This window comes from Trypanosoma brucei, chromosome 11 (genome assembly GCF_000210295.1).
Source record: "Trypanosoma brucei gambiense DAL972 chromosome 11, complete sequence".
NCBI lineage: Eukaryota > Euglenozoa > Kinetoplastea > Trypanosomatida > Trypanosomatidae > Trypanosoma > Trypanosoma brucei.
The window spans coordinates 1,663,232-1,679,839 of record NC_026744.1 but is presented as its reverse complement, the minus strand read 5'-3'; the positions used below and the strand labels follow the sequence as shown (position 1 = coordinate 1,679,839).

At 49.6% G+C, this 16,608-nt stretch overlaps 3 protein-coding genes across 3 annotated transcripts; 1 reads left to right on the top strand and 2 right to left on the bottom strand.

The window, feature by feature from the left end:
* Positions 1–1,000: 1,000 nt before the first annotated feature.
* On the top strand, positions 1,001–4,735 carry TbgDal_XI6690 (receptor-type adenylate cyclase GRESAG; the record flags this gene model as incomplete). Its single annotated transcript, XM_011781513.1, has 1 exon — positions 1,001–4,735. One exon carries the CDS (start codon positions 1,001–1,003, stop codon positions 4,733–4,735), a length of 3,735 nt encoding a protein of 1,244 aa, XP_011779815.1.
* A 3,897-nt stretch (positions 4,736–8,632) lies between these two features.
* Positions 8,633–11,164, bottom strand: TbgDal_XI6680 (hypothetical protein, conserved; the record flags this gene model as incomplete). Its single annotated transcript, XM_011781512.1, has 1 exon — positions 8,633–11,164. The coding sequence occupies one exon, from the start codon at positions 11,162–11,164 to the stop codon at positions 8,633–8,635; it is 2,532 nt and encodes an 843-aa protein (XP_011779814.1).
* Positions 11,165–11,493: 329 nt separating this feature from the next.
* On the bottom strand, positions 11,494–15,267 carry TbgDal_XI6670 (hypothetical protein, conserved; the record flags this gene model as incomplete). Its single annotated transcript, XM_011781511.1, has 1 exon — positions 11,494–15,267. The coding sequence occupies one exon, from the start codon at positions 15,265–15,267 to the stop codon at positions 11,494–11,496; it is 3,774 nt and encodes a 1,257-aa protein (XP_011779813.1).
* Positions 15,268–16,608: the final 1,341 nt, after the last annotated feature.

Sequence of the window (16,608 nt, the reverse complement as noted above, 5' to 3'; positions counted from 1 at the left end):
TTGACGTGGGTAGATTGAATGCAGAGGGTGCATAAGGCCTTTCCGTCTAATCATTACTCGTGAATTTCGTTGGCGTCGACTGTTTAGTTTTTGCATCACACTTAAGATGTTATCATCCGGAGATTTTAAAGCTCCATCCATGCGCTCCCCTGGAGTCACGCTTGCCGGCGGTGTACGCTGCGGTGTGCTGACTGTTTTGCGTCCTGACGATAACAAGTCTCCGCTCTTTGGTGCTGTGCAAGACCTGTGAAGCACCTTTTCGACCTCCACGGATGCCGCGGCGTTAACTCGTCGACTTAATTGTGCTTGTATTGCATTGAATTCATACATTGATAGAGGAAATATGTTGATGAAGATAAACTCTTCACGCAGAGTCGCTGCGATATCATTACTGTTGTCGAGACAACTCATATTCATCAGTGAAAATGCAACCCTTTCTGCTGCCTACTCGTTGTGATGTGTGAAAAACATGGAACGACGTAACGGTTCTTTGCGATCGATAACCTAAACACCCTCACATGCGAGGTTCCTACGCAGAATTCAGGTTTTACACCGATGTGCGTATTAGATAGTTACAGCATCTACAGTCTTATTTGCCTTGCCCTGTGAGCGGTTGCCGACGAAACGAGAACGAAGGCGATGACACTAACCCCAAGGAAGATAAACCAAAGCCGTTATCACCCGTCATTTTGACTTGTTCGATGCACTCCGTCCAAACTTTGGCACCATGCCCTTTGTGTCACTCGATACGTAAGTTGCTGGACACCACAGTGCGTGAAGACACCTTTCCGTGCTTGTTGTTGCGCGCAGGGGGCGGCTTGTTAGTGCCATTCTGCGCAGTGCCGTGGGCTACCGGCGAGATGATCGTTCGAGACTTGCTTCGGCCGTCTTCTATTGCACCAGTGCTTTAGTTGTTGCCCACCACTCTACCACCTATGCAACCCTCTTTCCTACCTCCTCCTTCCGAAGACATTGCGATTAACCTAGTAAAACTTAAAATATGAACGATTACCGTTTGTGTGGTGGGTGCGGGGCGGTATTGAATTGCCGTCCTGCCTCGCGTGTCGTCCGGGCCCCGCCGTTGGTTGCGTCCAACTTACCGCGCCCCTTCACCATGGCGGTGGCGCTCCTCGCGCTGCTGTCCGTTGGGGTGCGTGTGGCTGCCGGCGCGGAGGTGACAGTCAACATTCTCTACCTTATGTACAACCCTAAATTCCCCAAGGTGAGTGTTGACGCCCTGAGCACCGGTTTCGAGGCGTCGCTGGCCGCCCGTCGTGGAGACATCCCCAACGGGGTGAAAGTCTCTGTCATTCGACCCTCGTCCCATGACCAACCTATTGAGGAGCTTTTTGAGAGTGCCGTGGAGGCAAGTAAAGGAAAGCTTTTGATAGCAGTGGGTCCGCTGGGCAACGACAATGTGCTCTGGTCCCTCGAACACCTTAAGAACAACGATGTAGTTGCTTTCTCACCCCTAACTTACTCAGATGAGGCTCGTGGGTGGAATCGCCACCTGTACTTCACTACTGCTGAGCCAGACGCTGAACTGCTGACCCTGATTCGATACTTTGCCGTCACCCTGCGACTTTCCCGCCTTGGGTTTATGTATCTGAGTGACTCATTTTTCGGCAAGGAGTCGCATGCGTTCACCTTAAAGATATTGTCGGGAATGGGGTACGAGCTGAGCGGAACTTTCTCCCTCGAGGGTACCGGTGGACTGGAGGTTGTCAGCACCGCGTTTGATGCCGAGTGGGAGCAGTTTGTGAATACCCGCCCATTAGCCGTGCTTTTACTTGGCTCACCCAATCTCGTCACCAGAGAGTTTGTGAGGAGAATGGCTACCGACGATCGCACCACAGGTGTGTACGTACTTGCCCCATCCAGCGCTCAGGTTTTCCTGATTAATACTTGGCGGGATGCCTTAGAGGAGAGTGGTCGTGAACTGATACCCGGACAACTGATTATAAGCGGTGTTAACCCCCTCCCGAACCACGCACGATTTGCGGTTGTGAAGCGGTTCCGGGAAGAGGTGGACGAGTACCTCTCATCTAGTGATGAGGAGAACAGGTTTGCGATGCGACAGGAACTCCTTGAAGATGATACCAGCGGGGAGTTGATGCTCACTGGATGGATCACCGGGGAAGTCGTATCACGAGCTCTCCGGAGCACATTGTCTTTAACTAACAGCACAGCATTCATAGACTCACTGTACGAACAACGGCGCTACCTTATTGATGATCTCGTTGTTGGTGACTTTGGAGGTGATTGCGATGCGTTTGCTGCATGGCAAGGTGCTGTGTGTCAGTGCAACCAGGGTGGGAGCGTGGTGTACATGAAGGAGGTCGTGGATGGTTTTCGGTTGCAGCCCGTGGTCACGGGGTTTCTGACGTGGGGCGCATCAGAGTGCTCCAGCGCTGGTGTTGTTCTGCGCGCACCATTGAACGGTCTTATTGTGCAGTTGATGGACAATGTGGTTGTTTACCGCGCGAGTCTGAGGTATCTTAACGGCGCCTCCGCCTTGCTGGGCAACGGCCGGATTGGAGAGCGCGACAGGTTCTTCTTGCATCCCTTGGAGGCAACGGGCGATGAGGCTGTCGAGCAACTAGAGCAAATGCGCGATGTGAAGGTGATCCCGGCCCTGTTTGGCGTCGTGAATAAGGAAATCATGGCCACGGAGAATTTGGCGTTCATTGACCCCATAACCAGCAACCCTCGTATGAACAGGTTTAACCGAAACGTGATATACGTGTCACCTACGCTTGCGCAGGAACTCTATGTTCTGGTTCAGTACATCTCGGAGCACCCTGGCGGAAACGTGCGTGTAGTGATTCGAACCCACGATGCGGATATGATATTGGAGGTGTTGGTAGCCACACTGCGGACGTACGGTATTTTCATGCAATCGAAGGTAATTGTGGATAATGAGGGCTCGTTGAAACCCCATCTCCCCTCTAGCGGGGACGTGTTTGTTATTGGGTTTACGGCGTTAGAGGTGTACGACCTGGCTGAGCACCTTGATGCTAAAAGAGGTCTACGAATCTTCGCCATTTATCCTGATGTAACGCTAATGTACGAGGAGTTGAGAGCAGCATTTAGCAGAACCCCGCCTACGACCACCAACCGCTTCGTATTCGCCACCAACCAGCCCCACTGGGCGGAGGAGAACTCGTCGTCACTGACTGTTCAAGCTTACCACAAGGCCGTGCCTGAGCCGGCGATGAGAACTCCCATGTCGTTGCGGGGCTTTTCCACGGCGCGGCTGATGGTGTCCGTCCTTGACCATATGGAGAAGGTTGACGCGAAATTGCTGGCTGACTATTTCTACTCCGAGTCCACCATCAACGTCGATGACATGCGGTACGGGCCCTTTAGCGATGTTGATTGCATTGTGAATGGCGTCGCTCTTGCCAGCAATTGCCTTTCCAATTACGGGGGAACAAACATCTCCGTGTGGTCCATGACTCGATTGCTGGATCCCGCCACACCGCCGCTACAAAATGGTGTGACACCAACGCTAGTTTACGTCGACGAAAACAAACTTACACAAGGGCAGGTGATTGCGATTGCTATTGGCTCTACCCTCGTCGCATTGCTGCTCGCTGCGCTTGCTCTGGTACTGTACTTCACCCTGCGCAATGCCCGCGACAACGAGCTTGCGCCGAGGGAACCGACGGAGCCCGTTACACTCGTGTTCACGGACATTGAGAGCAGCACAGCACAGTGGGCCGGTTTCCCTGAGCTTATGCCTGACGCCGTGGCGTCACACCATAAAATTATCCGGTCCCTGATGGTCGAGTACAACTGCTACGAAGTGAAAACGATTGGTGACTCGTTCATGATTGCTTGCCGGAGCCCATTTGCTGCGGTGCAGCTCGTGAGTGAACTCCAGCGGCATTTCCTGAGTCACAAATGGGAAACGGAGGTGTTCGACCGCTTCTATCACGCCTTTGAAGAGCAGCGAGCTTGCGACGATAAAGAGTACACTCCACCCACTGCCCGTCTTGCTCCTGACGTGTACGGGAGTCTCTGGAACGGCTTGCGTGTACGAGTAGGTGTTCATACCGGGTTGTGTGACATCCGCTATGATGAAGTGACGAAGGGCTACGACTACTATGGGGGTACAACTAACATGGCCGCACGTACGGAGAGCGTCGCGAACGGCGGTCAGGTGCTGCTAACTCGGGCCACATACCTTGCTCTGAGCGAAGATGAACGAAAGGAAATCGACGTCGTCCCCCTGGGGCTTGTTGCACTGCGTGGTGCACCACAACCAGTGGAACTTTACCAGTTGAACGCCGTGCCTGGTCGCACCTTCGCAGCACTGCGGCTTGACCGTGAATACTATTTTGACGAGGGCGGCGACGGGACAACCATAACCACAAGCGACCACAGTTCATCACTGGCTGATTTGAGCGAGTCCGCCCAAATGATTGCGAGCTCCCTGGAGGCACTCCTCAGTACATTTAAGGTCCCCCAGCGCGAGAAACTCCTGCGGCCGTATTGTGAGCGATGGCGTGTCCCTCTTCCCAACCAGGCGAATCCAGTCTGGGACGATGTTTATTGCGGGGATGTGATACGCCGTATTGCCGCAAAGGTGGGACGGGTTGTAGATCACTCTGCGAATGGTAATAATGAACTCACTACCAGCACTCACAGCACATCAGTGATTTACATCTCCAACCGTTGCTCGCAACTTGATGAGTGCTTCTCTGCTGACCAGCCCTTTGTGTCGGTATGAGAGTTGCGTAGCTATTTTCCCCCTTACCAACCCACACCTTATGCGAGAATCGTTTTTGATTTTTTAAAAAGTTATTGTTTTGTATTTTAAATCAGATGCACTTCCTTCTACTACCTCGCACTAAGCGACTTATTTCTTAGCGTTATTTAACCAGCAACGGCTTACTAGGGTGCCTTGCCGGTGCCTTTGCGCCCGACAAATATATATATATATATTTAAATCTCATCCCCCACACCCTTGCAGGCAGACGTGGTGCTGATACAGAATCACCCATCTGGATGTTAATGTTGATGTTCGCCACTGTATCCCTACTCTTTATTCGTTTACATTCCATTCCCTTCCATGTGTTTATGGTGTGTCTTTGGCATACACTTAATAACCTTACTGTTTAATTATTATTATTATTTTGATAGCGAATGCTGGCGCCAACCCCTGTTGTAGGTGCTGGCTAAATGCCCTCTTTCCATGTCACATACGGTAACGTGACAGGTGCTTCCGTGACGAAGTTATTTTTTTAAATTTTATAATTTAACCCCTCTTCCATTAACACGCTCCTTTTTTTTTTCGTTTCCATACGTTTCGTCTCCTTCACATGGGACTGCAGTATGGTGCCTGGCGCTATTTGCGCGCCCTCTCCTTCTCTTTTTAACATTGACAGCGGATTCATACAGTGGCAATGTGAGAACTATGCTTCCGCCACTTATGAGATTGTAATCTTAGCGTGTGCCTCCGCAGGGGTCGTTATATATGTGGTTCCCCCGCAGGCCTCTTAACTTTCAAAACATTCCAGCCACCAACAGATCGCGTATACCGCTTTCATTGTTTCTGTCTCCATTATGTTGTTATTGCTTTGGTCCCTTTCTGCTATATTCCTCCACACACACACACACTGAACTGCATATTGTTTGAAGGAAGAAGTCATGCCGGTGCGGTGCCCCTCAACCGCTCCCGCTTAGTGGTTGTGCAAACATGATGAGGAGTTGGTGGTTTTTGTTCCATTGAGGGGGCGTTGGGGTCGTGGCGAGAAGAGGAGGGAAGTCGGGAGAAGTTTGCGCATCTTCTCCAAAATGATTGTTTCTGTACGCGTGTATTTTCGGACTCTCTAAAGGCGGCGGAGAATAGAATGGGGTTTATTGTTACAGTGGAAGGTAACAAGCCCCCTTCTTTTCCCCCTTCTCTCTTTCATGAGATATCCAAACATGATGAAGATACTTAGAGAGGATCATTCAAAGGCACCAGGTAGTGTTCGTTATCGAGTGCGATGTTTCAATCGCTTTAATTGTTCCTTTTTTCTTTTACCACTGCTAACCATTCAATGCCCCCGTTCCAAGCGGACTTGAGGGAAACCACAGGCCTCCTGCTGGCTCTAATGTTTTTACATATCTTCTCCACTGGAGGGAATGTTTTGCATCGTTAGTAGACCGTTAAATAAAGCTCGAAGCAAGCATCCGTAGGGACAGCTATTGAGTCCGTTTGTGCCGTCATAGACGTCTACTATTCGCATGGAATAGCACCGATTGGGCAACTCGGCGGCAAATATGCGTCTAGGAAGTGCATCCACGGTTTTTAATATTACCGTAGGATGACGGATGGGATGGGCGACGCAATTTCCTCCTCAATCCGCATGGAATCAATAAAAGCAACTGGCGAAGGGAATGAGTTGGTGCCATCTTTCTGGATTAAAGAAATGCCGGATATGGAAGCAGATGCTGAAAATTGTGCGAATTGCAGGAAAAAGGGAACAAAAATTTGCAAAGCTAAAACAAGTGCTGAAGGAGGTGGCCGCAGAACAATGGAGGAGGTAAGGGCTAGAAACAGAATTCATAAAATAAATCAAGGGACCGGAACCTGGTAAACTCGCTGCTTGTTCTGAGGTTGTTGAGCACGCCCATTGTAGTGACTAATGGTCTGAGGTTATCAAAGAATCAGCGGGCGATTGAGCTCTGGGATACATGGAAGGGAAACCGAGAGAATACGATACGAATGGCATCACAGGCGTTATCGCTTGGAGCAGCGGGGAGGTTTTAGGTCCATATCATTTACCATGGTAGAGTTCAAACTAGTGTTTGGTGAATTCCCCACCGGCATCGCTTCTGGTTGGAAAAAACAAACAAACAAACATAAGGAGGGATTGTAGAAACTTGGCAACAACACGGGCACTCGCAGCAGTGATCTATAACTTGTGCTGGAAATGCGATGGAACGCGAAGACAATTCATGGACGCGCTCCACCGCTGGTAGCCACGTAGATGCTTACAACGAATTTGAGAGCTGAAGACACGGTCGAAAACTTTTTAGCGAAAAAGCGGGGGCTAACGTTTCACAAGCGCTTTGTTCCGGGAGGCAAAGGTTGGATTGTTGCACTGGGGCGATGAATTCCGAAACGGGTATGTTCGGTGCGTGGGCATTAGATTGTGTGCTCAAGGGCATGGGGGAACAGACACTAAGTGTTATAAGGGTCGACGGCCATTAGTAGCGCGAAGGGTTGACAATGAGAACGCGACGGCCCCTTTCGCTCCCTGCGGAGTTGGGGGTAGAAGTCACAGGAGGGGGAAGGAAAAGAGTGCAAGGGAGTGGAGGAGAGGGCGGAAGCACTAAACCCTTCTTGGAGCCACGCCAAAACTCCCAATTGAGGAAAAGTGCGGAACGTGGTACTGACACGCTCGCGTTCTAGGCTTTTCCCCACGCATCAGGAATCAATACCCTGTAAAAAATTCAGTAAAAATAAAGGAGAGAGATATGGATGATGCAACATTTCTGGTAACAAAACTGCCTGCAAAGACCCTTCAGTGCCCAGAAAAATGCTGGGGACGAGGTGTTCGTATCAAACGCACGCAGCATAAGCAAGCGGACACGGTAGAAAATTAAGACAAAACTTCAGAAATCGAACTCGGCGAATCTTTCCGGCAATTGCTATACCCGCTCCAATATATGCGACGCAGGAAGAAGTTGGGGCAGAGAACATCCTGGAAAGAAGATTGCCACTCCTCAAGTGACCGGCACGTTTCTTATGCACGCCGTTTAAACCGAAGGGTATAAGACTAGATTGAAAGGCCGCGCCCTCCCCCCCCCCCCCCAATGCGCGTGTAAGTCCACTTGAAAATCGGTGAATATCCACGGCGGCTGAAACTGTGAAATCTTAAATGGCAACCAAACCAGAAGATGCCGCAGATACCGTTGTTGGAGGTGCTAATAGGCATCGCACCAGTAAAAAGGCTTCGGGCAGAGAAGCAGATTCCGGATAATCCTGACAATGGATTTAAGGACGCTCTTCATCGGTCCACGTGGGGGAGAGGACGACAAGGCTTTTCCGAAGGGTATGGGCATCCGTGAAGAACGATAGAAGGCGAATGGGCACCCCAGTAGGCCCACTCCGTAAAAAAACGAGAATTTTAGCAGTCCGGGCATGACCGGTTTTGACGAAAAACGCGGCAAAGTGAATCCCTTCGCTCGACGATTTGTTGGCATTTTCAATGCGAAGGTCGCAATGCCTCAACGATCGCCGCGGCATCTTTCTTTCGTCATCAATCGTACCGTAAACTTCCTCATCCCACGTTAGGTTCCGAAAGATCTTTGCTCCTTGGTCGGGAAGCACTGCTGCAGCTTCCCATGGCCAAAAAACCGTCTTCCCCACGTGCCATGTTTTCCGTTATCGTCCGTCACATGCCGTAGTTTACCAATGGCGGAAAATCCGTTGCGCCCCGGTTGCCGTGCGACTTTCCGCAGTAGCATTGCGGCTCGCCCCTTCCCATTCCAGTGCGCACATGAAAAATAGCTGTTCAAAGTAGAGTGAGCAACAGAGTATTATGGTAACAGGAAGATTTCTTCCCAACTATTAGTAAAATAAATGCAGATATTTTTCAAGATTAACAAAAGCAACTTATTCCGTTTAACCACCTCATGGCGTTTGTGCTGCTGATGGCGACGCAGCGGCACCTCCATTGAGGCAGCGTGTTTCCTGTGCGTCGTCGCACTGCAAGAGCGCTAGCAGTGCTAGGGGATCCATCCACCACGGCACTAAAAGCCGTCCACCGTCACGCACATCGCACTCCGTGCCAACCACAATGAATAGGCCAGGGTTCTCCGAAGTTGCTCCTTTGTCATTGCTGGCGCCACTTTCAATGATGCTTCGCACTGTCGCCGCAGCGGAAAAAACTTTAACGAACGATAAGTAATGCTGTAGAGGAAGCAGCGGATCACGCGAGATGTAGCCGATTCCCGACTCGCGGACTATTCGTTGGCATTCCTTGTTTAGTGAAGATTGCTCCGCAACATCTTCCAGCCACTTAAGAAACATGGCACTGCTTTGCAGTTCCTTTTTTGTAATCACTGCGTCGTCTACACCCTCCTCAGCTTCACCCACCCATCCTGCAAAAAGTTCATCCTTATTGCGGCGGAGATCGTGATGCAGCGAGTGCCGATGTGGATCGTAGGGCATACAATCGTAGTAAATATTCACAGAATTCATGGCGGGCGCGCGCCTTGCAAGATACAAACGATGTTTGCGCACGTTTTTCCAGAACAAGAGTTCCTGTTGTGCATCCATTGAAAATATACGAGGAAAGCAGCGTATTGGCCCGCGGTACCGATATTCTGCGTCACATCGTTCTTCAACTTCACACAATTGGCGCGAGGAGTCGAAGTCTAGCTGGTTGGCGGCGCGGCACTCACTGTCCGTTTCCACACTACCACCTTCCAGATTCCCCTCCGCGGCTGCAACTGCCTCGGCAGGATATTTTTCTGCACAATTCACTCCCTCATTGACAGCATCTGCATTCAGCTGCCCGGCACCTTCACCCACCGGGATAAACTCCTCCTGCACCACCCTCTCCCTCAATTCCAGAAGAGTTGGTAACGTAAAAACTGAGGATTCAGCTTCCTCAGACACCCGTGTCATCGCGGCGATTACGCAGTCGAGAAAGTGTTCCACGTCCTTCGAGAGTTTGACAGACACCGAAAACTGTATCATCTCAGCGGTGCAGCAACTCATGTGACGAGCGACTTGGTAGTCTTTTTCACAATCAACCGAGTTCAGTTTCGTCCCCGTTGTAATATCCCCTACTTCGTCCACAACCACTTCATCAGCGCCTTCCACCAGGGAAGAATGATCATCCAACACGAGGATTATGTTTCCTTTAATATAGCTGGCCGCAGTGTGAGCTAGATGTCGGCAGAAGTTTATCCTGTCTGCGATAGTCGTTATCTCTGGGCGACGGTGGGAACCAGAGGCTTCCACGTCAGTGGTAACTCCACGTTCGTGTTCGCCGCAGTGGTGGCACAAACCACAAGCAAGCTTCTGAAGAGTTAACGACACCCTCTCAGACGTCGATTTTGGGAGGTGCAAGTGGTTCATCATTGTTAGTGGGTGGTCGTTAAGCTCGAGAATACCGGAGATTAGGGACGTGATATCTACCATTGCAAGTTCCAGCTGGAGTCGGTTAAAACTAGCGGCTTCCCAACGACCAATATTCTCTGTGATATCACCTATTGAATCTGAAGGATTGATAACGCACTTCAGTTCATCACATATTTTTAGTTCTTCCTTGCACACGGCGCCGCAAGTGCTTTGATTACAGTTGTGCAAGTTATAGTTTAACCCACTGTGTTCAGAACTACATGAACACTCAGCGTTTGGGCAGCACCTGCCTCCCTGGTCGAAAATCAACGCACCAACGAGGACGAGGGGTTTCATTGACATGTCTTCGATGCGCTGTCGCTGGGGTCGACTCCCCGTTCCAAAACCCGAAATTGCCTTATTTTGCGTGTAACGCACGTACTTCTTCCGATTCTTCACAACTCGGCTGACGATTATGGGAAGGTTCTTTGAAAACCGCAGCACACATTGAGACGTTGCTTCGACGTACCGTGAGTTAAAGAAGGCTACTGCTTCGAAAAGGGCACACGAACGACCGCATAACACCTCTGGCAGCTCGTTACAAAACCGCCGCACCCTCTGCATCGCAACGGCCTCCGAGCGGCAGACAAAAGACACATGCTCCAGTGAGTTATCAACGAAAGGATTTACCCGCTCAGCCGGCACACTCTTATTCTTCCCCGCCACAAAGGCAGCAGAGCGCATTATCTCTCGATGCCGGTGGTAAGCGGCAATCGCCTGACGCAGCGTCTCTATGGCGCCATCCGGATCATTGAATGCAGGGCATACGGTGGTTTTTGCTCCTTCTCCCGGTGCTGTTGCATTTCTTCTCGCTTCAAGGGACTTCAGTACAACACGAAGCGCCTCAGATATAGTTCGGAATTTTTCTGTCGCATTTGGATCTTCGGGGTTGAGATCCGGATGGCAGCGCAGCGTCTGTGCAATGTATGCCTTCTTGACAGTCGCCTGTGTGATATTAGAGGTGAACTGGATGCCAAGCGCAGTGAGTGCCGCGCGAGGACTCATTGCAAACACCCAGGCGCTCCGTGACAACATTTTCGGTCTTTCCTCTTAATGCCAACGACTTACTATTTTTAACGCTGGGAGAAGTGTGAAGGGTGGGAAATACAGTGGCGATGCAGAAGAAGTTATTGTTGGCGCTAAATGTTACTAGCCGTTGGGATGTCATGACCAAGCAAGTTGAAAGAAAACCGTGGAGCGATTTTACGAAATAGTGAAGCAACGGGTCCCGTGGCAGTTTCGGCCCACCACCTGCAGGAAACTCACCTGACGTTTTCACACCACCCGATTTAACATCGAAGGTGGTAAGTGTGTACAAACACCGTGTGGTAGTACAGGCGGTACTTGGTGGAGCAACCGTTTCCCTAGCCTTCATCTGCATCTGTACCTTCTTCACTTTCGTCCTTGTCATCATCTTGAAGCTCACCGCTGGCGTCCTCCGGCGTCGCAAAGTAGAAGAAAACTTTGCTTGACACGAAAGCCTCCTCCAATGCGGTATACTCACCCAGTGAACATTCAAGCATCATAGACGTCAGATGCATGTTGTTGACCTCTTCTTCCCAACAAACAGCTGCGTTCTTGCTTGCTTTCATCTTTTGTTCGTGTCTGGCAATCCCTTCACGAACCTCTTGGAGGTGGGACCCATAATGCTTCCGTATGTTTTCGAACCAGTGTAGTGAATCAAAAAGGTTCCACACACCAAAAAGTTTAAGCAAGAAAGAACACCCCAATGCAAAACCGTCATCCGTAAATATACCGTCCTTGTTCTTCTTGACGAGTTGTTCTTTCTCCCGTATCATGGTTTCAACGTGCAGAACACATATGGGTGGAACAATGAGATAGAAGTTTTTCAAATGAGTGTACTTGACGGCCCCTTTTAAGCGCTTGGTCACTGCCTCCAGAAGCATGCGGAAGTACGCTGAGCCATCAGACAACTTCTCACGCATGCTACCAATGACTCCATCGACTACTTGCACCGCCTGAGTGGTACACTGCGGTACTTTTTCTCTGCTTTTCCTGCATTCACCACTGTCGCTGCCTTTCTCACAATTTCCGTCAGTATCATTCGACTTATTATCACCATTGCCTTCATTTTCTTCATCGGATTCAGGGATAACGAACCGCTCCAGACTAACGTCGGCATCAACAAACGGTACAAAAGCCGCAGAATCAGCGACGGCACGCAGACCGCCGCTGCGCATCATCCTCATGTAAGCTAGGGCGTTGCCAATTTCCGAAACGAGGTGACGAAATTTAGAGAGGAAAGTTTGACCGTCATCCGCAACTCCCAACTTATGCATCTCACGAATAAATTTTTCTGCCCACGCGAGCGTGTACTCGACGCTTCGCTCCTCCTTCTTGTGGTGCAGCAGCTTCGCATTTTTGAGTAACCTCGACTTAACGTGGTCATCGCAAAGAAATTGTGAAAGTATAGCAAGTTTCTTTAAGAGACACTTGTAAACATAGTTTACTGTTGTATTCATAATACCAGTTCCGTGTGTCCGTATGGAATTGGCAATGTGGCGAATATGCAGGGTGTGCAGATGTTTCGACTCTGTAGTCGACGGTCGTTGCACAAAGAGTTGTTCATTCATGTTGTACGTGTAGTTAGCAACAAAAACTTGTATGTTCTCCGTTATTACAAGCACATCGAGTCCCTGATCAACTATACTACCCGGAAGATATCCATCGCATATCCGCAATCCATACCGTTGGAGCGCCAAGTTGCGTATTTCCTCGTATGTCTTCCAATCATTGGCCATTAGGGCATTAAGATTATAAAATTTCTCGTCCAAGTGCTTCTCCACTTCGGTTGCAATGTGTAGCCACTCGCTGAAAAGACAGATCGGGGGTAGCCGCGTAAACCGTGCCATATCTCGTGCGCGTGTCGAGGCCCCAATTTGTCTAAATGGCTGCCCCAAGACGACTGAGTGGGTACACAGACGGAGGTCGTTTTCAATGTCAACACACAACGGCTCGATAAGGTGCTCGCGAATACACCCCCACGTGTAAGAAGTATAAGCGTCGAGCAGAGACCTTGCGCTCTTGGTGTGCCTGGAGGAAAGAATAGACGGGACACAATCGTGCATGGCCAGTATCGTGTATGGCATGTACTCGGAGTTCAATGGTTTTTGGTAGAGCCGCTTGATGAAGGTTGGAAAGAATACTTCCCGCTGCCAGTACAAAAACTCACAGTTAGTTGCATCCTGAATCGACTTTTGGTATGAAGCTATGCGGCCAAGTTGCGAGAAGGCGATAAGAGTACCACCGCCGTGCTCAGCGGTTAGGGCAGCTGTTGAAGAAGTCCCGTTTGTTTTCTGCCTGTGAAACACAACACTTAGTACAAGGTCAATGCACATGACGTTTTCGGGTGTTTGTGGTTTACGCAGCAGATCAAGTGCCATACAGATGGCACTGTACTGATCTTTGGTTTCTGCAGTGCTGTTACGCTGAGGAATTTTGCTCATTCCGAGGCACATGTCGTACAAATGTTGCTCCATTACATATTTAATATGACCCACTAACACATTGTACGAAGCGGCAATTACTCCTGTTTTATCGTGGTACGCAGCCCGTATCATCATCAGCATCTGCACACCCTGGGATATTCCATCAACGTCATGCACAGAAAGAGCGTCATCTGCGCAGTCATGCAGGGCAACGTGATATACAATTAATCTTCGGACATTATGTGCCAGAAAAACACCCCGCTGCAGCACCAACGCAACTGTCTGGAGAAACTCCCCGTGCTGCGAGTGGTTTGCGGCTGCAGCGGTGCTCTCCATTTCCGCGAGCCACACGCTAACAAGTGTCGTAAAGCGGTTCATCTGCGGAAGAAATGCTAACTTGCTGTTTTGGCACTCCTGCTTAACAAGCAACGTCCTCTCCTTCACCGCATCGAGGTGAAATCGTTTTAGCTCCGCATTCAGGCGTCGAATGAACCACAGAGCAGTACGAAAGCAATGCATTCCACGTATGTAAACAATGGGAATCTTGCGATACAAAGCAAAAATACGGTTACAAATGTCCCGTCGGTGCGACTCTTCGGCCACACTAGAGAACAAGCGGAGGTACATATAGTAGAGCCCAAGGACTCCAACGTAGCGCTCACGTTCATCATATCCCCGCATGGTTCCAATAGTCCCTTCAGCAGAGGTTATGAACTGAATTAGAACGTCCGTGAACTCTTCGTAGAGCCTTTTGTTTGTTGTAACAACCAGTGGCGGTTCATCAGCAGTGGCCACGAAACCTGTTTCAAATGCTTGTCCGGTTATGCGCTTTAGTATTCCGTCATCAAGTAGCTCCTTGTCGATTTTTGTCAGCAAGTGGCAAAAAAGATCTAATTTTTCCTCATCGCATTCGAATTTCTCCAAGTTCCTTGACACTTGCGCGAGCAGCTTACGGTATATCGAGAGACCGTAACGAAGTGTGTCGTGTGAGTATAAAACCTCTTCTACGCAAACAACGGCCCCGAGAAGATCTGCAAGCTTGCGCCAGATCAGCAAATAGCGCACGCGAGAGAACGAGCGATAATTTTCACACTTGTGTTGCGGTGAATAAAGCGACGCAAGTTGCTGCACCACGTGGCAAACAACCTTCTGCACGCGCCTAAGCCACCTCCATACCTTTTGAAGAACGCCTAACATGCGACCGGCTCCTCGAAGCGCTTCCTCATCGGTAATACCATCGGTTTCTTCATCTTCAGTTTCTTCGGCACATCCATCCCGACAGTTGTTATCGTCAAACATTGCAAGAGGTGGCAGCAACAGGTCGTTTGCCTCCTTCGTGAGCGACTCCATTTTAAGCGCAAGGTCTGCGAAGCACAGTGTTATTCGATAGAAAAGACGATTTTGTATCTGCGTCCTCCCAAGAACGTCTGCTATCGATGTGCTAAATTCGTCGTCTTCCTCCTCCGGCGGGTCTTTCTCGAGTAGGTGTCGCAGTGCCTCCGCTCCGAGCTGCAGGAACACAGTATCGGAATGGGCATCCCACACTGTTGGGTCCCAGCGACGGTTGAATGTTTGTTGAATGTCCATCAGCATTTTTTCGTGGCCAGACACAAACGAGCGCAATTTGTTGTGGAGAACTCCCCATTCCTCCTCATCGATGTTGACACCAAAATCGAAGGTTGTGAGCATTTTGTTTTCTCGCCAATTGTTCCTAAGCAACCCCTATAACCAAGTGTAGTAAGCACGTAGAATGAAGTTGTGTTGTCACGCTTCTATGGGGCAGCCCCCTTCAAAGGGCGTGGGGGTGGCGGAAAAATAAGAAAGTAAACAAAATTTTCCACGTGCTCAAAATACCACACCAAACACAAAGCTAGAACGCCCTCGATATGTCGTGCCCGGGACGCCCCGCCCCTCGGCAATCGGTGTACATGTGCCTCTGCACATTCACCAAACTTTAAAAAAAAACTTCAGATATTGTGGGCATCCCTCCCATAATTCAGCGCTCGGTACTCCTTTTAACACTTGCTTCCATTACGGTTGTGAAGTGCGCGGCTCTTGGGGGAAAAAGATGTACTGTTCACACTGTCTTCATATGAAGGGACGACGAGCGAGATGTACATGAGCATCGGTAGGTTGTATGTCTTCACAACCGATTAGGAGCTACAAACCTTCACAGTGCTTATACATGATCTACAATATCACGCGCGACCGCTCGGAGAAGTTTTGTGCCCTTCCCAGTTCCACTCCCACTGAGGACTGTTCCAGGCACTTTTGCTACCCCTAATCATTATGGCAGCACGTGATTCTATATCTCAAGGAAGCAAATGCTGTCGCCCTGCTTGGCACGAAATATTCCACCACAGCCACAGTTATTACGCACCTAATTTTAGTTTAACGCTTCTCCGCCCATCAGACACAACAAATACCCCAGTGTAACACATCCATGGGGCCTCTCTCACATACAAAGGGTAAAGAGAAGACGATATCCCACATCATTTCCTAACTCCCTTTGTCCTCAGTTCTTTATCAAAGGGAAAAACGTTACCAGGGATTAAGCCTCTGCCTGCACCACAACAAATCCACCCCCTTAAGTTTTCTCACACACTTCCATAAACTTCCCCTCGTCCTTAAAGCAGATGAAGCAAAATCAACATTTCTGATGAGAAGTTAAGAAGGTATCTTCTACCTGACAAATGTTGCTGATCCTTGCTCGCACCCCGAGCACACATTCATCCAACACTCAGCGAAAGCCCCCGATATATGGGTGGTGACGCCGTTACGTGCCAATTACCAATGGGGATGAGGAAAGAAGGAAAACAACTTTTCCTTACTCAATGCTTTCACTGCCTCCTATATCATAACACAACATCTTCACTACTAGGTTTCTCCAGAAAACATGGGAAAACAGATGAAGATGAGATCAAGGTGCCGGTGGATCCCTTCTTGTACTCTTTGATGCTTCTCTTCTCCCTCAAAATGGAAACACGATATCAATAAGTTAACTCCCTTTCGTTAGAACACTGCAGAAGA